The 24,195-nt window shown below is 48.2% G+C and overlaps 2 protein-coding genes across 4 annotated transcripts in view; one reads left to right on the top strand and one right to left on the bottom strand.

Moving 5' to 3' along the window:
• Positions 1-116: 116 nt before the first annotated feature.
• On the bottom strand, positions 117-1,003 carry LOC130457587 (uncharacterized). The gene is made up of 2 exons (XM_056820182.1): positions 616-1,003; positions 117-373 (listed from the first exon to the last, which is right to left on the bottom strand). Exons 1-2 carry the CDS (start codon positions 1,001-1,003, stop codon positions 327-329), a joined length of 435 nt encoding a protein of 144 aa, XP_056676160.1. The 3' UTR covers positions 117-326.
• Positions 1,004-1,434: 431 nt separating this feature from the next.
• Positions 1,435-24,195, top strand: part of TTC7A (tetratricopeptide repeat domain 7A) — a 194,450-nt gene continuing 171,689 nt past the window's right edge. For all 3 annotated transcript variants that reach the window (XM_007476857.3, XM_056820018.1, XM_001375518.4), the window contains exons 1-3: positions 1,435-1,615; positions 6,312-6,475; positions 20,213-20,381. In XM_007476857.3, coding sequence (XP_007476919.1) covers positions 1,435-1,615; positions 6,312-6,475; positions 20,213-20,381 — 514 coding nt within the window. The remainder of the gene's footprint in view (positions 1,616-6,311; positions 6,476-20,212; positions 20,382-24,195) is intronic.

The raw sequence follows: 24,195 nt of genomic DNA, 5'->3' as shown, positions 1-24,195 counted from the left end.
TATACATTTATATTATATATACACATACTTATACACACATCTATATACACATGAGGATATGTATGTGTGTGTATGTATGTATTTATGCATGCACACATTCCCCAAGTACACCGTGATACACTCTAGACATTTATTGCTATAGACAAATCTATCTTCATATTCACATAGGGATAGCCATTTCTCTCCACACAGCTCTCCGCATGTACAGCTGAGTACAGTCTAGGCTTATAGCCTTTACATCCAAAGGCATCTCTCTCTCTATCCATAGGTGTTCTAGACAACTTCTATGGCCGTGTGTGTGGAGTCAGTCCAATGAGCGCCCACCCCTATCTGATGGAGTATGCCGAGCCGCCGTAGCACTCTAGGTTCGCCTCTAGAAAGGACCGAGAAGCCTGTTAGAGAAGTAGCTGAGGCTGCTGCCCCGCGACAGGCCGGCGCGTGCGGGATAGAAGCCGGGCTTGTTCAGTCGGGGAAGGAGCCGCTTTAAACCAAACCCAACCACGCCACGGAGCCGGAGGTGGGCGGGGCCTCCCGTTCCGGGGTCTCAGGCCCCTGCCCCGGAGTTGTGCCCTCCGGGACTCGGAACTTGACCCCGGTGGAGCCGTTTCCGCCTACCCCAGGAGGCCGAGGGGCGCGACAAGCGGGGAACGCCGAGGGGCGCCGAGAAGCCAGGAGCACGCTGCGCTGGGACGGGCTCCACTTTCCGATCGCCTCGTGGCGGGCTAGGGGCCTCTCCCCGGATTTGTGACGTGCCCAGAGGGGACACCACACAAAGCGGCGTAGTGGGCGGGGGTCCCCTCAAAACCCCACTCCGGGGAGGGCTGGAGCACCCAGATGGGACGGGACGGGGCCACCTCGAGGCACTGGGCAGCCCGCCGACATTAAAGTGAGCGCCGCAGCGGCGTCGGCCTCGGCGTGGAGCGCGGGGCGGCGGGCCCGGGAGCGCACGCGGCGCCGCTGGCCCCTCTGGCTCCGCTGGCGGCCACCACGATTCCTTCGCCATGCCCTGGGCACGCCCCCGCTGGGGTGGAGCCCGACCCGGGGGCGGCGCCGCAGCTGGAAAAGGCAGAGACAGAGAGCAGGGCTGTGGCAGCAACTGCAGCAGAGGCGGCGGCAGCACCGGGACGGGCTGCTGCTGCGAAGGAGGCGCTTGCCGCCGGCCCCGCTGCGCTCTCGCAGCCCCAGCCCGCCCCGGACGGCGGCACTGCGGGCGGCAGCGGCTGCGGCGGCGGTGTTGGCGGCGGCGGCGGCGGCCACGGGAAGCTTTCTTCTTCCTCAACTCCCACTGCGACCGTCAGTGTTTCAGCCACCGCCGCTAACACCGCCTGCCCCTCCACCTCGGTCTCCGACCTCCGGACCGCAGCCGGGTCGTCGCCCGCGTCCTGGTCTTCACTTCCCCACCGCGCCTCCGATGACAGCTACTTCCCCTCGAAGATGGCCACGAAGAGCGCGCACAGCACCTACCTGAAGTTGGAGTATGAGCTGGAGCGCTGCCGCGCCGAAGGCCAATGGGACCGGGTGTCCTCACTCATCTTTCAGCTGCAGAGCATCCCGTACACCGTCAGCGGCCGCCGCTCCGGGAGCCGTAGCTTCTGCCTCACCAAGCAGGACTTCGGTGAGTTGGGGCTCCCCCGGCTAGCCGCCCCAATCCGCGCGCCGGAGCTGCCTGCCACTCGGGGCCCCACCCACGGCTGCTGCCTGGCTCTCTACGGCGGCCTCGGTGGGGTCCTCCTGGTCCCACTACCTCAGCCCCTTACCCTGACCCCTCTCCCCCTCTCCCCCAGTGCACTTGCCTGTAATTTACAACTATCATCTTCTGCCTCCGAAAATCTGTCATCTTGAGGGCTCCTCGAGCCTCCTTCCTATTCCGCGCCCCAAGCAGCGCGCTTGCCTGTAACAACAACTCTTACAATTTACAACTCTCTTCCCCCTCCAAAATTCTGACATCTTGAGGGATCCTCGAGCATTCCCCTCCCCCTAGCCTTGCACTTGTCTATAACTTACAACTCTTCCCCCACCGAAAATTTTACCTAACCGAAGGATCAAGGGTCCCAGGAGCACCGATCCCTCCCCCCCCCCCCAGCCCCGTGCAATTGCCTATCATGTACAACTCCCCTCTTTCCCGGAAAACTTGACCTCTCTCCGGAATGATCCCGAGGGTCCAGTTCCTTCACTCCCTCCCCCAGAGGACCCCTCCCCCTTTGCATTTGACTGTAATTTGCAACTCCTCTGCTGTCCTCTTCCCCCCTCCCCCCGAAAATTTGATCAAGCTGGGAAAAATCTGGCTCCAGTCCCTCTCATGGAACACCCTTTAGTGCACTTGCCTATAATTTATGGGTCTCTCCGCCCCCCATCCCCGCCTGTAATTTACATCTCCCTTTCTTCCCCCTCCCCCCCAAAAAAAAACTTTATCAATTTTCTCAGGGAGGGTCTGGGAGCATTTGGTTCTGCTCTCCTTTCTGGCCTGGCAGGTGGGGATGGGTTCGGAGAATGGGCAACTCGTTTTAATTTAGCGTCTTAACTTAGACTTCTTGGGTACGTCACTCGACCTGTCGGGGGAAAAAGTCGTGAATTCGTTGCAGTATTTAGAATATGGAAATTAATTGTGCTTTAGGTGCTGTTTTTGGATGGTCCTTGAGCGGCTTCGCCTTCCTTTCGGGGGATGAGCCTCTGCAGGGGAGTTTTTGCAGGACCTATTTCTGTGAAGTTTTTGTCTTACTACGTCCAGCGCCCCGACTTTGCTACTCTGGGGTTAAGAGAAGGGGGCGGGGGCGAGTAGGAGAGGAAGGTAGAGAGGGTGGGGCAGGAGAGAAAGAAAGAGCCACGGAGGGAGAAACTGAAACATACTCGGAAGTAGAGAAGTTGAAGTTGAAAAAGGAAATAGTGTTGTTAAACTCTTTTTGCCTGCTGGAAATAAGCTTGGGTATTGGCAGACCTTAAATGGCTGTATCAATGGGAATTCTCGCTGCCTTTTGCGGTGCTAACTCCCAGTTAGTTCATCAGTCTTTTCTCCAAACTTTCAGAAAAACTGTCCTGAATGGGCTAGTCACCTGGAGAAACTTATTCCGTGGACCGAAATGACCCCAAACGAGAACAACTTTGCATTTGTACGGTTGGCTGGAGGGTAGTGGCTGTGAATGGGGGAAGGGATGCCTCCAGAAGCATTTTAACACGATTTCCCACTGCAGTCAGCTTCCAATTAAGCACATGAATAGTGTGGAGGAAACTTTTCAGTCTTCAGTAAGATTCCTTGGCCTTTTCTCAGCCCAGAATCACTGGTCTATATGAACTCGGAAAGACACTTGATTTCCTATAGGGCCATCTGAACGAAAATGAGAAAATATTTTCTTGTTCTCCCTCCTGCCCAGCTTGGCTCCAAAACACAGTGGCAGCCCATTGCTGGAGTACGTTTCAATGCCTTCTTTATGGCTCCCTTTTTTATTGGGGTGGCCTCTGGTAGGACCTATAGGCCAACCCCACCATATAGTAGTTCCAAATAGAGGCCACCCCATAAAAAGGTACCACACATCCCAGCTAAACACACAGAAGACTTGAGCCAGGCCTATGGATGAGCCCTGGGATGAGGGGTGAGAAGACCTGGTTTCAGATCCCACCTATCAAGCTTGTCCTGGGCAAGTCAGGGGCTCCCTCGTTGGCCACACTAGCCTCTGAGACTATCTTTCTTTTGGGCCCTGGGTCTGTGATGATTCTCCCCTTTTACCGGTCAGGAAACTGGGGGGGGGTGACTTTCCTAAAATCACACACTGAGTGTTCCCTGGGCTTCTCAGTCACAATCCTTCCTAACATGGCTCCAAATTGGTTTCAGATTTTTCCCCATTAACACAGATAATCGGGAGAGAATTGTTTTGACATTCTCCCAGGTCTCTGGGCCAGCTTATTTTCCCCCTCTTTGTTGCAGTTATCAGCATCTGCCTGTCCTGTGATGTATGTGGGTTTGTGCCAGGCATTTTGGTATCACCTTTGGCTTCTCATTAGTGAAGTCCACTGCTACTGTTTTAGAAAAACTGTCTTTTGGAGAGAAGGCATTTATTTTCTGGCATTTTAGGGCTTGGGATTTTGGCAGCTGGTCTTCCCAGCGTTTTGTTTTTGTTTTTTAAATAATACAATGGGCATTTTCTGAAAAGCTAGGAGACAAGCAGCTCAGCAATAGAAGGCTTGGGAACTAAATCCAAATGTTTTGGATTCAGAGGACTGATTTATGTCGCTGGATGTAGTGGGGGGAGGGAGAAACTGAACCCAGACTGTGTGGTGTGACAGACAAAATACTGACTTTAGGCATTAGTTGAGGTTTTGAATCCTAGATCTGCTATTTCCTAGATGTGTGAAAATCATTTCACCCATACTCTCAATTTCCTTATCCAGTAAAGTGAGGAGGTTGGATACTAAGGTTGGCCTTGGAATTAGAAGGTTCAGATCCTTGCTCGAACCCCAACTGGCTCGATTTCAACTAAGAGGTTAGATCACTTCTTTAAGGTCCTTTCTAGTTTTAAAATCTCTTGTATGAGATGGGCAAGCACTGTGTCTTAAATTCAGTTGTGGGCCTTCCTTCCTACTGAATTATATTTCCCTTCTCTTTAGAGGGAATAAATGTAAGGAGCTACCTTTCCACTGCCTTAATGAGAGTTAAGGCATTCAATAAATGTTTGTTGAATGAGTCATTTGTTTCCTAGGCTTATTTTGGTCAAAACATTAATAAAATTTTGGTATTGAAAGTAGAGCCTGCATAGACCATCACCAGCTAACAGACAGAAGATAAAGTCAGAAGATAGATATCTGCACCTTGTCAGAAAACTCATGTTGATTTTAGACTGTGGGGATGTTTGTGCATCTCATCATAGAGGAGGATGCTGGCTTATTTAGAAGGGAACCTTTTGCTGTGGAAGTGGAATGAAAGTTGGACCTGCCCTATGAGGGAGTCAAAAAAAAAAGGAAAGACTGAGAGTGATTTCACTGGACCTCAAGCTTCCGGTGACTGCTGATGTCGGTTGAGTATGTAGTTTTTTAAGGAGCACATTTTACCATCACACTTACATCACAGAATCTGAATCTGAGGAGGCCTCCAAGGGCATCCTAGTCCAACATAGTCTTGAGCTTGGAATCCCCTAGAGAATCTCTGCTTGAAGACCTGGGGTCGAGCTGGGGAGCTCATTGCTCCCGAGGCAGACTAGTCTATGTTGAGGTATCTTGTAACTTTAAGATCTTAATGGTGCCTATTGCAGAGATACGGATACCTTTATTATGGAGAAAAAATGTTGTGTGTTTAGGCTTTAAAAACAATGCCTCAGAGATGAACACTGCATAGGTGTTTCTTCTAATGCAACCGAAAGAATGTTAGTTCAGTTCCCAGGTCTGTCCTTATTTGTCATAGACCTATGAGCAAGCCATTTACTTATTTTCTTGGACTCTAATTTTCCTCCAGTATAAATGAAGAGAATAATAGTTGATCCACATATCTCACAGTTTGAAGTATTTGTTCAATTTGTATGTGTTATAAATGTGAACTATTTTGTTTGGGAGGGTGAGGTGGGATACCCAAACTTTAGGCACGGATATTCGGTTCATTACAGCTCAGACTTTAAATTTTGTGAATTTATTTCAAGATCTGCATGATGGAGAACAGATTGCTCTTGGGAGTAAAAAAGATCCCAAGAAGATACTTTAAAAGTATCTATAGCAAAATGCACAAGGTGGTTTCAATATGAAGAAAATCTTGCTTTTGCCTTTCTAAGAAGAGATGATTTCCTGTGCTTAAGTGGAAAGATTAATTTAGATGATAGAAATTAGAATCTTGGTCACTGCAGGTAAGTCAGTTTTAAAAAACTGATGAAACACTTTGTACAGAATTTGAGGCATCGTGGCATAGTAGGTAGAGGGCTAGCCTTCAGAAGATGAGGGTTCAAGTTCTGCCCATGACATATAGTAGCACTGTGACAGGTCATTCAAGTTGGGCATTCTTGGTCAAGCCATTCAACTTCCTCAGTGTTCTCAGGCAACTTTCAGAGACGCTAGGTTACTGATAGATCTCAGTGGAAGAGAGTTTCTGTGTTGAGGGTTGCCACACCAAATTAAATCACCAGTCTAGACTTTTCCCCTTCCACTCCCTTCCCTGCAAAGTCCACCACTTGGGGCACTTTGGGAGAGGTCCAGCCTTCACAGAATAGGACAGATGTGACCTACCCATAACTGTCACATAAGTGCTAAGAAATAGAAAGGGATTCTGGCCCATGTGTGTGCCTGCCTCCCCTGTAGGCTCTGCCTTCGTTTCTGTGATTATTCCTCTTACCTTTCAGATGACTTTGGGAAGCTCCTCCTCGCAGAGGTCATGCTGGAGCAGTGTTTGAAGGAGAACATTGCTTACATTAAAGAATGCGTCCCTTTGGTGGAGAAGAACCTGCCCCAAATATGTGAAGCCAAAAAGTATCTGACTAGCATCCTCAACAAAGGGAAATTGTCGGTAAGTAGTTAAATTGGATTGGGGATGGGGATTCGGGGGCTTCCAGACGAGGCCTTGTGGGTCCACGTGAAAAGGGAGGCATCCTGCTGGAGACTAGGAATTCATTTCAGGATGCATCTGAGGTGCTGCCTACTGCACAGAGGGACAAGATGGGGTGGGGGGGGCTTGGAGTCTGGATGATCTGGATTCTGATCTGTCTCATTCAACTACTCGCTGTGTGATCTTGAGCAGGTCTCTTAACTTTTCTGAGCCTCAGTTTCCTTATCAGTAGATTGAGGGGTTAGATTGAGAGGCATCCTTTCCAACTTGAACTCCCACGATCCTTGGATCCCCTAATATGTTTGTGCTTTGTATCATGGACTAGGTTCTCCCTCTCTCAATGCCCTGGGCAGCTCTCGAAGCCTGTAAAGTATAGTTGAGTTACTGATCTATTTTAGTGGGAGGAGGAGCTTCCATACCTGCCCCCACCCCCAAGAGACCACAGGTCAAACTCCCAGGTCCCCAAGACAGAGCAGAGTGTTGTGCTAGGCCCCGAGAGATGCAAAGCGTTGAGCTGGACGTGGATCTCGCTCCCAGTAGCAGAAAGCCAGAGCCTGCCAATGCTTGGAGAAACCTCAGAGATTCTGGTCTAACCCCTTCATTTTACAGGTGAAGAAAGAGGGCCAGAGGGCTGAGGCAGTTCACCCTGGGCCACATAGCTGGGTGATGACAGGGCTAAGACTGACCTGGGGCCCACCTACTGACTGGTAATTCCTGTGGGAGTGATCTCAGGGAGTCCAAGTCAGCCTCCGTGGCTAGGCTTTTAATCTCCAAACCCTGAGAAGGTTCATGTGCAATGAAGATGAATTTGGATGCATAAGTGCTGGAGCACTCCCTCCCAGCCGTGCGTGCCCACCTCCTAGCTGGGGTCTGCTCCATCCAACACAGGCTCGTTAGGCTAAGTGTTAGGGGGATACGGAGCAGAGGACTTTGGGTTGCTGTCCTCATTCGTGGGTTGGACTGCCTGCCCTGCCCGGGACTGAAGTGGCTTTCCTTGAGAAGAACTATATTCAGATGCTTCTAATATTTAAATGAAAATCCATGCTGGCGAATTCACTGGACTGACATTGGCTTTAGGGACCTTTTAAGAGAAGTCACTAGTATGAAGAGAGTGCAGAGCTTCCTTTTCTGAGGACAGGCAGCAGCTCCTCTGTGACTTAGCTACCGGGGGGCCCTGGGAGATTGCGAATTGGTCCTGGCCACACACATTCAGGGCTGGAGAGGGAGAAGGGACCTTAGAAGTCTGCCAGTCAGTCTGATCTCATTTTACAAATGTGAACACTGAGGCCTGGAGGCATGAACAGGACTTGCCTAATACCCCCCCCCCCCCCCCCCCCCCGCAGCTTGTAGGTAATAGAGGCAGAATCTGAACCTGGATCTATCCAAAACCAGAGGTTTTCCCATTATTCCCTGCTCCATCCTGACATGCCGCATTGCTTTCACCCACCTGTATAAACTATGAAAATAAACTATTTAAATAAAAATGGGAAGGTTAGTGATGTCTTATTTTTATTGGCCTGGAACAAAAGGTGAAAAGTTCTGCCATATCTCTTCTTATGTGTCCCCAGAACAGGTCCTTGTGAAGAAGAGAAGGCCAGAGATTGGTCTGTATGTATGGTGTGGTACAGCTTGGAAACTTTTTTATGTATGGTACAGCTTAGAAATAGGAATTTCCTGAGCTCACCGAACCCCAGGACCAGAGCCTGGTAGGCATCCTGACTCTCAGCCTAAGGCTGCTTCTACAGGGTCACACCCCATTACTCCAGAAGGACATTCTTGCTTTTTCCTCATCTCTTAAAGTAGATCATCAGATCTTGCCCTATATTTATTTACCTCATACTATTATTCTCCAGCAAAGTTCAAAGCTCTTTCTCTCAATTGGCCCATTAATTTTCTCTATTTCCTTGTGAGAGACGGGCAAGGAGTAGGCATTTTGATGATTATCATCCCCATCTTCATTATTATAGGTGCTGGGAGTAGTGAGTCTTGGCCTCACAGAAGTGAGGAAACCAAGGTAAATAGGGAGCAGTAAAAGTTGCACAGAGTTTAAGTCCAGTAAAAGGCAAGTCTCAGTTTATAGGCATCCTCAAACTTACAAACTCCTCTTGACGCTTTAGAGGATGACCCAGGCCTGGGTCCTTTACTTGGCAGCAGCCTTATGCTGGGCGCTGCTCTTGAGTTCGCTTTCACTCTGCGTGAGTGACTGCTATATCCAGTCTTTCCTCATTCCCTCCCTTCCTCCCCTTTAACCCGGTATCTATTTGTGTATGTGTTCTTTTTCCCCAGAAAAACGGAAGCTCCTTGAGGGCAAAAACTGTTTAATTTTTTATTTTATAGGCACAGGGTCTGACACAAAGGAGAGTCTTAATAAATTCTTGTTGACTGATCCCCTTGCTCTCAAGATGTCCTTTTTTTTTTCCCCAAGGAGTTAAGTACCTGAGATTTTCTCTATTTTTCACTCCTGACTTCATGACTAATCATGTCACTCCCCTGGTCAAGGACTTTCAGTGGCTCCCTGATGTGCCTCTAAGATAAAAATACAAACTCTTTAGCTTAGCATTTAACTTAGCCCTTTAGAATCTGACTTCAGCCTTTGTTCTCAGACTTCTCCATGTTATTCCCTTCATGCATTCCATGTTCTAGCCAAACTACCCCTTGGCTGCTCCCCAGACATGATTATCTCCTTCCTCCAAGTCTCTGCTTGCAAAGCCTTTCCTTCATGTATTCCTTCCTAACCTTAGTAGGTATCTTGAAACTCCTTGCTTCATTCAAGGCTCTATCCAAGTGCCACAGACTGTGGTGCTTCATAAATACTTATTAATTAATTTGAGGTCTATCCTGATTTCTGTTCTCTGTCTACTCCAGTTAGAATTTCTCCCTCCCTGCCAAAACAATTTTGTGTTTACTTATAATGTAAGCTCCATGTTGACGTTTGCACTGCAGCACCTAGCTTTGTTCCTGTGCCCATCCTACCTGGTACTTAATGGGTGCTTGCATTTAATTGTTTTTCTAGATCCTCAGTACTGACTTTCCTGGCCTCCCTCTCTATTATGTCTCAGACTATGAAAGGTCATACCTTGGGCCTTTCCACGCAGCTCAAAACTGTTATGTCTCCTTCTCTGAAGCTCTGAACTTCCCTTCTGGGATCATGACTTCTTGGTCTTGAATGTGAACTCTATTCCTAGCTGTGTGACCTTGGGCAAGTCATTTAGCCCCCACTCCCTGGTCCTTGCTGCTCTCATGCCTCAGACCCGGTCCTTAGTATCAATTCTAAAAAAGTAAGGGTTTAAAAAAAGAAAGTAAAGTCTAGTTCTAGTTCTGTGGTATCAACCCATGTTTGACTTCAGCTGGGTACATAACCAAAGTACAGAATCTTGGAGATGGATGGGGACCACCTAGAAGGTTGCCTAGAAACTGTAATTGAGAAAGAGTATGTTGTAGCTTGGCAGAGTGATGGAGAGCCAGCCTTTCCTGGTGGTTTTCTCTTCAGTCAGCCTACATTGGATCCTGTTATTTATTTTTTACCCATTCCTGGCACAAATGCTACCTCCTTTTCCATTTGACACCCCTTCATGCTTCTTGAACACAGCAGTCAAGGTTAGACTTTAAGCAAAGGCTAGACACTATGTAGGAGAAGATTGTAGTTGTAGAAAAGAGTTTGATTCAGATGTAAGTTGGTATAGGTGGCCTTTAGAGGTCTGTTTAACCTAGAGGTTCTGGGATTTCCCGCTCTCTCCACGTCCTTCCTTTGATCTTATCTTTTTCAGTTGAATATATTCAGTTTCTTCAACATGTTCTTGTATGGCATGATCTTGAGACCCTTCCCTTCTCTAAGCTCTTTCTGTCTTATCAATATCTTAAAAATCTGGTCTGACCAGGATAGGACAAGTATGACTATTCCCTCCCTAGTTATGGAGATATTTATCTTAATATAAGCCAAGATCTTTTTTTTTTTAATCATTTTTGGCCATGTAACAACTGCGAGACACCTAGGCTGTGGATAGAATACTTCATTTAGAGTCAGGAATAACAGAGTTCAAATCCTGCCCCAGACACTTACTACTTACTCTACCTGCCTCAGTTTCTTCATCTGCCAAATGATGATAATAATTTCTCCTACCTTATAGAGTTGTTGTGAGGATTAAAGTAAGATAACGTTTGTTAAAGTGCTTTACAAATGTTAAAGCACTACATATAAATGTTAGCCATTGATATTGTCATTGTTATTCTACAGAATTTTGTTATTGTTAATATTATTAGTCATTGAGCCTGCAGACTAGATAGAGCCTTCAGATTTTTTTTTTATTATAACCCTTACCTTCTCTCTTGGAATCAATACTGTATGTTGGTTCCAAGGCAGAAGAGTTGTAAGGGTTAGGCAAGGGGGGGTCAAGTGACTTGCTCAGGGTTACACAGCTGGGAAGTGTCTGAGGCCAGATTTGAACCTAGGACCTCCCGTCTTTAGGCCTGGATCTCAATCCACTGAGATACCCAGCTGCCCCACAGATTTTTTTTTCAGATGTTTTGCTTGTGTAATGTTTTATTTTTCAATTTGTACTTGTGAGATTGACGATTTTGAACCCAAATGTAAGACTGAATCAAATTTTATCTTATTAGGAATCGGTTAGGTGGGATAGAGTCAGCCCTAGAGATGGGAGATCCTGGATCCAAATATAACCTGAGATACTTCCTAATTGTGTGACCCTGGGCAAGTCACTTAATCCCAATTGCCTATCCCTTAGTACTCTTCTGTCTTTGGAACTAATACTTAATATCCATTCTAAGATAGAAGGTAAGGATTTAAAAAATTATCTTATTAGAGTTGGCCCAACATTCTAACCTTTTGATATTTTTTTATTTTGACTTTGTCATTCCAAAGTGATCTCCCTCCTGACTTTGTTATCTGTAAATCTGATAAATATGCTGTCAATATATATCCAGATCCCTGATAAAAATATTAAATATTAAGCTCAGGACTGAGGACAGATCCCTAAGCCACTTCAGTAGAGACTGTGCTCCTTTTAAATGGACATTGAACCATGAATGACAACTCTGAATCCACCTGTCTACTTTAAATCATCCAGCCCATATCTCTATCCTTTTTTTTTTTAAACTCTACCTTTTGCCTTAGACTAGATTGGTTCCAAGGCAGAAGAGTCATAAGAGTTAGACAATTGGGATTAAATGACTTGCTCAGGGTCACCTACCTAGCTGCCCCCAATATCTTTAATTTGAATAAAGTCTTTGACAAACTATATCTACTGAATTCTCCTATTTTTTTTTACCTTTCCCCCCTCACAAATGATTTTTTTTTGTACTACATAGATTGTTCTCAATGAATCTTCCATCTTTGAATCCTCACATCTCTTTTTATCTGTTCTGCATTACACTTATTATCTACTTTGTTTTTACTAAAGTGCTCGTGAACATCTCTAAGGTAGAAATCCTTAATCTCCAAAGGGTCTGTGCCTTTCATGAACTTTCCATCTTTTCATTCATGGAAATTTCCCCCTCTATTTTCTCTTTATTTCCGTGACATTTAGCATTTCCTTGAATTGTGAATGTAGACAACAAACCAAAGTAGATTTAGGAATATCTATGACTTTGTCACCAATAGAAATCACAGACATTTTCATATCACATAATATTTGTTGCAGATATCATGCAGGCTCATCACTACTCTGAAATTAGTATACTAGACCTACCACTAAATCTCTTGTGATCACTGCCTATCTAGGGATCCCATTTCCACACCATTTGCTTCCTTTGTAATTGTATCTATTTTATTTTATGCTCTTAAGAGCATTAGGAGAACAAGACCAAAGGCTTCACCAGAACCCCTGGTCCAGTTATGGGAAGTCATAGCACCATATGGAGTGAAACTGCTATAGATTTATGTTCTCCTATCTATAGTGGGCTCTCCTGACACAAACATTCTTCCCCATTTTTACCTATCGTGTTTCTTCTAGTCATGTTTTAAAATTCTCTTTCCTTGAGCCCCCAGGTCTCTTCTCTCTGTCTCTCCCTCCCTTCCTCTCTGTCTCCATCCTCCTTCAGTCTATCTCTGTCTCTTTGTCTCTGTCATTTCAGATAGTCCATTCAAAGCTTTCTTCTAGACCTCAGAGTCCCCCCTCTTGTCTTCACTCATCTGTTCTTCCTTTGCTCTAGTCTCTGAAATGCAGGTCTTGGTGTCTGGTCAAGGCCATTGGCTTCACTTGTTTCCTGAATCTTAGCTGGCTGGGGCCCCTCAGAGGGATTGCCTCCATGATTGCTGGCCACCTGCCCTCCCCCCTCTCCACTTCTTCCCTAATATAGGAATGGGTCTCCTCATCTTCAGAAACCTCCCCTTGACCCTGCTCTCCCCTGAAGCTATCGTCCCTGCCCCCTCTCCCCACCGAACTGGAGAGTGCTCGGCTCTTTGGGTTCTTCACCGATGACTCCTTTCCCCTGGTTTTTGTGTTGTTCCATCAGGTCCCACTTACCTCACAGCTCTGCTGAAACTCTTCTCTCCAGGTTAAGAACAATGGCTTTGTTGCTAGCCCTGGCAGTCTACGTCTTGTCATTCTGTTGGACCTTTCGGGCAGCTTTCAACAACTGTCCACCACCACCACTCTCCCTCCCTGGCTGTGGACCCTCTTTGCTTGGTTCTCCTACTACCTGTATGACCATGTCTTTCTCAGTTCCTTTGACAGGCTCTGCTTTCATCTCTCCCACCTGCTAATTGTGCACCAGGTCTGGGGCTTCTTCTCTTCTTTCTCTTTGCCTTTGCCTCCACTCCTATGACATTATCTTTGCCAAATGACTCCCATATCCGTGTCTCCATCTCTAACCAATCTCCAAGACTTTTAGGCTGCATCCCCCGTGTATCTGTAACAGAAATCTACTCTCTACTACCCCCTCAACCTACCCCTACTCTCACCAGCTTTATTGCTGGTGCCACCATTTCCCCATTTGCCTACTTTGACAGTGGCAGAGTAAATCTAAAATTATTTCTCTCCTCCAGCACACAACACAAAGTGACCAACCTGTTTAATGTTACAATGAAGGAAACTGGCTTCTGGAGGTTGTGACTTACCAGAGTCATACATAGATATTGCGTCAGATGCAGGATTTGAACCCAGATTCTCGATTCCAGAGCCAGGACTTTTTGCCCTACACCCAAACCACTTACATGAACACTGGTCTAGTTAATCACCTTTTATCTGAACTATTGTCATTAGTCTCCTGTTTCCATGCTCCCCTGTCTCTTCTCGAGAGGTCTTCTGAAGGTATGCTCCCTTTAGTGTGGCTCCTTATTTCTTCCAAAATAAAATACAGCCTGGAATGAAAAGCCCTCTCCAATCTAGCTGCAACCTACTTTTCCATCTCTGTTTTATATTCCTTTCCTTCAGGAACTCCCGGTTCCATCCCAGTTGGATTTCTAGTTGTTGCTTGAATTCAGTATCCAGTTTGTTACCTGTATGCATTTCTATACCTTATCTCCTCTCTTATGCAAGATGAGCAGCTTTCTCAGTCCACCTTTTAAAATATTTGTAAATACCTTTCTCTTTGTATTGGATCTTTTTTAAAAGCTCAATTCAGATCCTCTCTCCTCCCCATCTCTCTCCTCTACTTCTCTCCTTCCTCCTCCTAATGACTTTTTGCTTCTCTGTATAGGTGTTATTGGCCCTCTCACCCCCCCCCCACCTGTCCCCCACTTCCAAACCATACTCTTAGGGAGCGAATTAGGGCAATTTTGTTTCTGGCTTTTTGTACTCTATAGCTAGCTTCCAGTTTTCCTGCACTCATTTATCTAGTTTTGGCCCTTTAAAAAAAATCCCTTGCCTCTTCTAAGTGCTTTGTAGTTTTACCCAAATTTCCTGGATGCCAATCTCTATAATTGTTATTAAATTTCATTTTGAGATTTGGCCCACATTCTAGCCTAGGATCTTTTTAGATGTAGACTTGTAACCTTGTTAAGTACAATATAGACTGTTTCTGTGTTAATCTAAGGCATTGATAAAACAGTTGGGCAGCCTGCCATGGATCACCAGGGCACAATAAGGAATTATTAGTGATTATTCTTCAGATCTGGCATTTCCACAAGTTTCGAATTTGCTTGGGTCATCATCTAGCCTACATCTCTTCCTCACTCCCACAAGATTAGGAGCAAAGGCTCTGTCAGGTGTTTTGCTAACAGTCCCTTATCTGCTAATGATTGCTTCTTTTCTATTCATTAACAGAGGATAGAGGCTGGACCTGTGATTCATTGGCAGAGATACTCTTTAGGAGGAAACTCCTTTTACCAATGACAATTGCACCTGAGCTGAAAGGTGCAATTGTCATTGGTAAAAGGAGTAGTTTTACCCAAATTTCCTGGATACCAATCTCTATAATTGTTATTAAATTTCATTTTGAGATTTGGCCCACATTCTAGCCTAGGACCTTTTTAGATCCTGGTTGTTAGTTATCAGTCTCATAACCTTGTTAAGTACAATATAGTTAAATGATTCACCCAGGATCACAGCTATGTCAGCCGCAGAACTTGAACCCAGTTCTTCCTTGCTCTAATCTGACTTCCCTTTAGAATTTGTTCTGGCTCTGTTCTCTTCCCATTTGAAAATTTTAGGATTGCATTTCTCTTTCTCCACATCTTTTAACACTTACCTACATTGTCTTAGCAACGAATGAATGAACAAATCAATGAATGAAAAAGCTTTTAAGTGTTTACTCTGATCCAAGCCCTGTACTTAGGGCTGGGGATAAGGGTTGGGATAGTTCCTGCCCTCAAGGAGCTTAGATTCTCTGCCCAGGAGACATCCATGAAGGGAATGGAGATTGGGGCAGCTTCGGCCCTGATGAATGGAGCAGCAGGGCAGTCTGTGGGGCTTTGCTAGTGTGTTGATTTATTTACAGTTCTTAGTGCCAGAGAAATTCAACATAGTGAAACGTGTCTGGAGTGTGGGGACCTTGGAGTTCTAAAGCAGTAAGAACTGCTATGATCTTGGGCAGAAGTACTGACTGGCATTGAGAGAGAGAGCTTCCTCATACAGAAGTTCCCTCTGCCAGAGAAATCACAGACCCAGGCCTGGCTTGGGAATAAGCTGTGTTGGTGGCAGGTGGGGAAAATGTCTGGGTGAAAAGGAAGCTGGGGATGGGATCACCTTTGAGCTTTTAGTTTCCTGAAATGTAGTTTATCCCGGCCTGGTAATTAAATGTCATCAAGGTGCAACTGGGACTTTATTCTCCATCTCCTCTTTGAGTGTCAGCCCTGCCATGATTAAGCTGTCCATGTTCCGCTTTGTATGATCCCAGGATCATTCCCTTCGACCAAGAGAAGCAACATCAAAAACCCCTGTCCACCCAAGGGGTCACCCTGTGCCTTCTCCCCCCAGGGGAGCTCCTCAAACCAAACAAAAACTCTGTTTCCCTAAGTTGGAGTCATTCTGTTGCTATTCTTTCTTACAGGACTGGGCCATGCCATTCATGTGTATTCATTCAGTGCTCTTTGTTCTGTCTTTTAAAATAGGAGTTGGTTGAATTCATTTCGTGTGCATCCATATTAGTCTTTTTATTATTGGAATTATTGCACCTAGAATCCTGAATTTCACTTTTTTTTAAAAACCCTGACCTTCCATCTTAGAATCAGTACTAGCATTTGTTTGAAGGCAGAAGAGCGGTCAGGGCTAGGCAATGGGGGTCAAGTGACTTGCCCAGGGTCACTTCTGGCTCAGTGATAGTCTTCTTTATTCCTAGACCTTCACCCACAGAGCACCCCTGCAGGCTCTGGGTTTTCTGTCCATTGGAGGGATGAAGTGAACCAGGCTGGGTGTCCCCAAAGTCTTGGTGCAGCTTTGTCCGTTACAGTTCAAGATTCTATACTAGGCTTGGGACACTGTTAGCAGGCCAGAAACGCCCCCTTCTGTGCCCGTGAGAGGAGGGCTGAAGCGGACACCCAGAGCAGCCTTATTACCACTGTGGCACACTTTGGCCTTTCCCCTCTCTTTAGTCGGCCTCGGCCCTCAGGGATTCCAGCCAGCTTCTGTCCCAGGCTTTTTAGTTCTTGGTGCGCCGCTCGCCTGCCCCGCTGTTTCCCACTTGTCCCAGGCCCTCGAATGGTTCTTGGCAGACTTGTGGTCAGGAATAGTGCGAGGGGCAGCGAGGTGGCCTCGCGGGCCAGGAGGACCTGGGTTCAAATGTGGCCCCCGGACACTCCTAGCTGTGAGACCCCAGACAAGTCACTTAAATGCCTAGTCCTCGCCCCTGTGGCTTAGCGTTGTTACTGAGACTCTTTAAAAATCCACGCAGGAGTTATGAGGGCGTGCTTGAAATCGAGCTCACGGACCGTGAGAGGTAATGCGTGAAGGAGCGGCCCCCCACAGAACCTTGGTCCCCAGGGTGCCCTGGGAGCCTTGCTTGTGAAGGCCCCTCTCTCAGCATCTCCTCTGGAGGTGATAAAGGCGTGGAGGAGAGCTGAAGCCAGGCCTGCCTTCAGCTCTCCCCCCAAGTCACTTCCTCTGGTCTCCATTCTTCATCGAGAGTTAGGCCTTGGTCTCTTCCAGCGGCTGCAGGCTTCCTGCCAAGGCCCCGCGGCGGCCGGCAGCCTGGTCTGCTGGTCCTGGGGAGCTCCTAGGAAATGGAGGTTCGGGTTGTAGTGAGGCGCCGGAGGGGGGATGGGGGCTGCGTCCTCCCTCTCCGGAGAGGTGGGTTCCCTCGGTGCCTTTCTCACACGCCTCCCGTCAGCGTCCTCTCCTTCCTTCCGCTCCGTCCCCCTCCGCGCCCTGTGCTTTTTCTTGTGGCCACATTCTCTTCACTCCCGGCTCCGGCTCCCATCTCCTGAAGGGCCGAGGTCCTGCGGGGAGGGCAGGGGGCGAATAGTCCTATCGTACAGGTACAGCTAGGCGCAGAGGGAGGATTGTCCGGCAGGTTTTGTTAAAAATGGGAATTGAGCCTCAGTTGCCTGGCTCACATGCCCGCCTTCTTCCTGCCGCCACTGTAAACAGAATAGAATCCACTCATTTCAATCGGCGTTCTGTAAGTTACCGAGTTCCTCCCTGGATTGTGCACGCCGGTTCCACAGGAGACATGAGACAATGAATGGAGGCTCCAGAGAGCTGCCTCTACAGTTCGGGGGTCTTCGGAGTTGTTTGGGATCACATGCTGCCTGTCAGAATAATTCTGAGCGTGATCCCCAGTCTGTGAATATGTATTTCTTTATATGTATGTGTGGCAGCCACGTGCTCCCCTCACAACATGGCCCCCCACATGCCATGGGAGTCCTCGGAATAGTCCCCACCCCCTCTCCAGTGCGGCAGCTCCTCCTGGAGCTCCCTTGTGTGAAGAGGACTGAGATTGCCTCTACTTTTTTCTTCTTTCCTGAAGAGGTCCAGCCTCTCCAAAAATCCTGCGTGGATTCTTTCAACCTAAGGAGGAGAGCCAAAGCCTGGGAAAACAATGGGAAAATTGGGTTTTAGGACCAGGGAAGGAGATACATAAATACAAATAACAGATAAGAGGCAAAGAGAGCTGCAGGGTGGGTGGTGTCAGCGAGACAAGTCAGAGAGAGAGAGAGAGAGAAACAGACAGAGAAAGAGAGATGGAGAGAGAGAGAGAGAGAAACAAAGAGGGGGGTGAAAGAGACGGAGAGAGAGAGAGGAAGGGAGGGAGGGAGACAGAGAGGGAGACAGAGAAAGAGAGAGAGAGACTGTGCCCCCACTGAACCAATTATTATACCTTTTTCATCATTGGGGGTTTTGGGGAGTCCATCAAACAGAGTAAACTGCAAAGGTTTTAACATAATAGTAGCATCCAATTACAAAGATAAAGAAATGAGTAATAGCACAATTGTACAGCCTGGTGTTCAGGAAGGATAATTTTCAACTCCTTCCTGACTAATGAAAAAACTTCTGTCTTTCTGGAACCCTGGTCAAAACCTTTTCGGAGGCTGACCACTTTTTCAGGTGTTAAGTGTAAGTCTTTGACATTCCAAAAGACCCTTACAACTTGTCTGCCAACTTTCCGATTGCAGATAATAATAGAGGCTTAATTTTTAAGTTCAACAACATTTTAACCCAATCCAATTTAAGGATTCAGAAATCAATCATGTGGAATACTAGAAATATATCCATATTAGTCTTTTTGACTGACATGAACACTTTGCTCATTGGAGTCAGCTTTCGAATACATCTTTAATAGCTTCGTGATTCGTCTTTACTGAAACCCTTCATTTTCTCCCTTCAGAGCTTGAACATAGAGTAGAAATTTAAAAGAATGGGATGAAGGTGAAACATTTGGTCCTAGAGTCCCTAGGCAGCCTCTGGAGTATATAGAATAAGAGTGTGTCATGGCCAGAACTTCACTTTAGGAGAATCACTGGCAAATGTGCAGAAGATGGTATGGGAGGAGAGCATAAAGACACTTGAAGCAGGAAGACCAATTAGAAAATGGTTGTAAATAACACTTTGAAAGCTGGAAAACCTCTTTACTAATACAGTAGCCCTCCAGAACTCCAAAGGATCTGTGAAGAAACCTAATATCTACCCTCTGGCAGACGTAGGTACCGAGTGAGAAGTAGAGAATTGCCTATTCAGCCAAAGAGGCCTTGACTATTCATATTTGTTACAAGAGATGTTTTTCTTTTCTTTTTTTTTATGGGTGGGGAGTGATTTTTGCTAATAAAAAATAGAGATTGGGGGTGTTCCATGATGCATACACTTTCAAATTAAGTCACCATATTGTTGTTTTTTTTTTCTTAAACCTTACTTTCTGTCTTACAAATTGAGGAAGGCCAGAGGGCTGTAGTGTCATGGAGGGTGGGATGGGGGCCCTTGGCTCCCTTGCCCTGAGGCTGAGTCTTCACACCAGACCTGAGCAGCCCAGTGGAGTCACTTGATGCAGGCAGAGAAGGAGGAAGAGCAGAGGGGGAACAGAAAGGCTACTTAGGAAGTGTTTCCTGGGGCACCCCAGGTCTAGAACAAAAAGAAGCCCGAGGGGGCAGCTGGGTGGCTCAGTGGACTGAGAGCCAGGCTTGGAGATGGGAGGTCCTAGGTTCCAATCTGGCCTCCGATACTTCCTAGCTTGTGAGCCTGGGCAAGTCACTTGACCTCCATTGCCCAGTCCTTACCACTCTTCTGCCTTGGAGCCAATACAAAGTATTGATTGATTCTAAGATGGAAGGGAAGGTTTAAAACAAAAAAAAAGAAGAAAGAAGTCCGAGAAGCTGAAGGCCAGCCTCCTCCTTTCCCAGGGTACGAGTCTGAGACCCAGAGGGGTCACAGCAGCAGTCTGGCATATGGATAGAACCGGTAGGCCCTGGGTTTAGAGCTTGCCTGGGCTGCTTACCAGCTATGTGGGCCCTGGGCTAGCCACTTGACTTTAGTTTTCTCATTCATTAAATAGAATAAGAGCACCCATCTCCCAAGGTTGTTTTTAGGACCTAATGAAATAACCTATGCAGAGTGCTTTGCAAACCCATAAAGCGCTGTATTTATGATGTATGTATGTATTATTATATAAGCTAGTCATTCTTGGTCTTGTTAGCTGGGATTTGACCGTAGCTCTCTGCTGAGACCAGCATCCGGGCTTCCAGGTGCCATTTTGTTTTGAAGACGCCCAGGCCTGGGTCATGGACTGTGGGTTTGGTGGAATGCATTTGTTCCGTGTGGGCAGGAGACTGGGATACAGACAGACTTTTGCTACCCTTGCTGCTTGTTGTTTTAGCCGCAGTATATGCGAGAGGCCATGCTGATCCTGGGAAAGCTGCATTACGTGGAGGGGTACTACAGGGACGCAGTCAGCATGTACGCTCTGGCTGGCATTGACAGCATGTCTGTGGAGAACGGGCCTCTGTACCAAATGCGGCTGGTGACCGAAGCGTTTGTGATTAAAGGTAACTGCTGGTTCTCTCCTCGCCCCCTGCCCTCCCCCTTTCCTCCAGGGGTCTTCAGCCCCGTCCGTGGCTCACAGCACAGCCTAACGTGGGGCCTTGGCTCACCGTGGCCATGGTGTGGGGATGGCTTCCTGGAGGAGGAGATGTGGGTTTGGGGAAGCTGGGGGCTAGGTGGATGTAATGGTCCAAGATCCGGTGGGCAGGACTTGTAGAATCGGTGAGTTGGCCTGGCTGTGTCGTGCTGGGAAAGTCACTTCATATCCCTGGGCCTCAGTTTCCCCATAAATTACCTAAGGAGAACACCTGTCCTTAGCTGCCTCATGAGATTATTGTGAAATGGGATATGGACATAGTATTTTTGAGAATCTGAAAAGTGTGCTAATCGAATTTAAGCTTTGCCACTGGAAAACTCAGAGCTACTTTTAGCAACTTATTATGGGACAAGACTAGGCACGTGAATGTCCAGACAGAGAATATGCCTTCCATCTGGCATTGATGATGAATGCACACATAGCGGGCTTCACTGTGGGTAGGGAGGGCTCTGTGGAGAAGACAGAGCTGGAGGGAGAACCCCAAACTCCTCTGCCAGCCCCTCCTTTGCCCTGCTTTCATGCCATGGAGAGTGTGGGCCAGGAGGAGTCTGGGGAAACAAGGCGTCCTGTGACTAGGTCACCTCAGGGACCCCCAGGCCTGCGTCTGTCTGTCCCCCGTCCCTCTCCTCCATCTCTCTTTCCCACTCTCCCCTTTGTGTGTCTCTTCCCTCTTCCCCTCCTCTCTTGATCTCTCTCTGCTCATGCTTAAGTAAAGGGGATCATTAGAGCCCATTTTGGAGGGTACTTTGTGTGCCCATCTTTTGTCTAATTTTAGGTGTTGCTATAGAAAAAAATGGCCATTCCAGTTTTTTAGGGTGCATACCAGGACCCAGAGAGATGAAATAATTTTTCTATGTTGCATTGAATTTGTAGAAAGGCTTAGTATGTCTCCTGACACTCAGCCCAGGGCTTTTCTCCTGCAGATCCTCTTGTGTCTCCTGTTTATGCTGTATGAATAGGTGACAGTGGGGGGCAGTGGCATCTGCCCAGGACCCTGTGTTAGGCAGAGCTCCCCTGGCTCTTGTCCCCAGATGTCTGTGTCTTGCCGGTATCATCCTTATCTCCCTGAGATGATGCCTGTGCTACCTCCCCCTCGAATCCCTCTTTGCGCTGCTCCCAGAGGTGGGGCTGGTGGGGTGGCAGGCGCTGTGACGTCTGAGGAGAGGGGCGCCCTGCCGCAGGCGTGAACTAAGCTGGCCCAAGGTGCTCCTGCCTGGCCTTTCTCTTCCTCTCTGAGCCCTGATCCAGGCCATTCCCAGGCTGGTCGGGGCACGTTTAATTTGGGGCTGTGGGCCTTGTGGCATTGCTTGCCATCTGGCAGCCACCACTCCTGATCTTGAACTGTGTATGTGTGTGTGTGTGTACATGTGTTTGTGCAAGCACGTGTACATTTGGGACTACAGGTCTACATCCTTGAAAAAAATTGTGTCTTCCTTGAGTTTTTTTCATTCTTTTTCATCCCTGTGACCCCGTCTATCTACTGCCTCTATATTGTATTTGTCTGCTGCCACTGGGCTGTTTGGGGATTGAGAGCTCTGACGGTGAGAGGCCCAGGGACTAGCCATGGTCCCTGCAGTGCGGACAGGTGGTCCACCCTGCCCTCTCACCTACTGCATGGAACTGGGTTAGGGTTAGGGTTTTTCTCATCTGTTTAGACTTTGTGTCCCTTGGCACACCTGGCTTTGCACCCACTGTGGAAAGGAGTCTGTTGGCTTCTCAATGGCCTTCCACACAATTCACTGATCTGGAGGGATAGTGGGCGGGCTGAGGACCCCGTCTCCCGCCCTGGCTCTGCCTTAGGGAGTAGGACAGGTGTCTGTGGCAGACAGTGCAGCCCAGGGCCCAGGCCTCGGGGCTACATTGGTTCCTCATCACGCTCTGCTGCTGCCCCTCTCCTCTTGGGCCCTGCTCTCCCCGCTCTCCATCCTGGCTTGGCCCCACGGCCCTGTCCCACACCCTGCGTGGCTTCCTGCATTTCCAGGGGCTTAATGATCCTCTCCACACCCGTGGCCAGAGCCGCCTCGGGCCTTCCTGACCTGCCACTTGCTGTTATTCTTGGACCATGGCCTTGAGGAGTCTTGTGTGGGGCCCTTCCCCTCTGCTCCCAAAGGCCCCTCCAGGTCACCCCATTCTGGCTTCAGTCTCACAGCTTCCCAGCCTAAGCCTGGATCCAGAGGAACCCTCCCCCTCTCCCCCAGCATGTCCATCAGTGCCTCCACTCCTCAGGGCTCTTCTTATTCCCTCTAGGATTAAACAGAAGCCCTCCTTTTAGGTCATTCACTCCAGCTTGTCCTTCCGGCTGGAAGTCCCTCCCTTCCCTAGCGCCGTAATCCGGCCCTCTGTGCCAGCCATCTCCTTCCCTTCTCATCCCCAGAAGCTCCTCACACCTGCGCTCTAGAGACTGGGCCACGTGCTCTCACCCAGCATGGAGGCCATACACCTGGCGTCTGTTAAACACCCCTGCTTCCGTCTGAGGAGCGCCTTGGATTCCCGAATTCTGTGCGGTGCTGCCCAGCCTGGCTCAGCAGCCTGTTGTCTCCTGTGATAGGCGGGGAGCCCCTCCCCCAGGGATGTTTGGGCTCTCAGCCCCTTAGTAGCAGTTAGGACTCACAGCCAGTTCTCCACATGGAGGGCAGTAGTATTTCCCAGGAGCCTCTTTGCTTTTCTGGAGCAGCCGTGGGCGTCTGTTGAGTAGCCTCGTTCATTAACTGTGGAGCAGACCAGAAGGAAACTCATGAATCTCGAGAAAGCAGACCCGTGCCTCTTCTCTGGCTCTCCCTGAGCAGCAAAGCATTCTGGGCTCCCCTTGCCCTGGAAGCTCACAAAGACTCCCTCCCACTCTGCCTCTGAGGCAGGTTGTCCCCCCGTCTGGCTCCTGTTTTCTAGATGACTTCACGGAGTCCCTGAGATGAGTGCTCCCTCCTCTCTCACAGCCCCTGGCAGAGAACACACTGAAGGTCGGACTCAAGGTTCCCTGGGGCCTGGAGGATCTCTTCTAGGTGGGGAGGGGGCTGCTGTCCTGGGCCTGACAGGACTCCTCTCCCTCAACCTTCTGGAAGCTCTTTCCAGCGTCCTGGCTCTTGCTCCTCCCTGGTCCCTGCTTACCTTCCTGGATTCTCCTCCTTCTGTGGGAACCCCCTGCCTGGGCTTGTTGGGCTCATAGAGCCCTCTCTTCTTTTTTTCAGCCCTTCCCCTTTGTCTTAGAACCAACACTAAGTCCAAGGTAGGACGGGAAGGCCTGGGAAGGCAGAGTGAAGTGACTAGCCCAGGGACACCCAGCTAGGATGTGTCTGAGGTCTGATTTGAACCCAGGACCTCCCATTTCCCAGGCTGACTCCCCACTGAGCCTCTCCCTTTCCCGATGCTATCCCCATGTGACTAAAGCTCTCTCCCAAACTAACGTGTCATTATTCCCTCTCTGTCTCCTCTTTTATAAGTCTCTGTTTCATCCCTTTCTCAGCAGGGATTGCTCTGTTCTTCACATCTGTCTAGTGGGTGCTAGCCAGATGCTCAGGGGCAGAGAGCCTGGCTTTAGCTGTGCCCATGGAAAGACCTTCGGTAGGAGGTGACAAGGGAGCCCCCAGAGTTTGTTGAGTAAGGGGTAACGTGGGCAGACCTACCTCTAAGAAAGTCACGTTAGCAGAGAGAATTGATGCAAGGAAATGAATTAAGAGGCTGCTGGAGAAGTAGAGAAGGCCTAAGTGAGGAGAGTGTCTGTTCAG

This window comes from Monodelphis domestica, chromosome 1, assembly GCF_027887165.1.
Source record: "Monodelphis domestica isolate mMonDom1 chromosome 1, mMonDom1.pri, whole genome shotgun sequence".
In the NCBI taxonomy this organism is placed as follows: domain Eukaryota; kingdom Metazoa; phylum Chordata; class Mammalia; order Didelphimorphia; family Didelphidae; genus Monodelphis; species Monodelphis domestica.
The sequence above is the reverse complement of the archived record's forward strand: the minus strand, read 5'-3'. Positions and strand labels throughout refer to the sequence as shown.

Excerpts from the sequence above, each read along its gene's own strand:
- LOC130457587 (XM_056820182.1), bottom strand. The coding sequence starts at position 1,003 with ATGGCGAAGGAATCGTGGTGGCCGCCAGCGGAGCCAGAGGGGCCAGCG. Across the intron at positions 374-615 it reads GCGCCCCTCGGCCTCCTGGG|AGGCGAACCTAGAGTGCTAC; the intron begins GTAGGCGGAAAC and ends GGTCCTTTCTAG.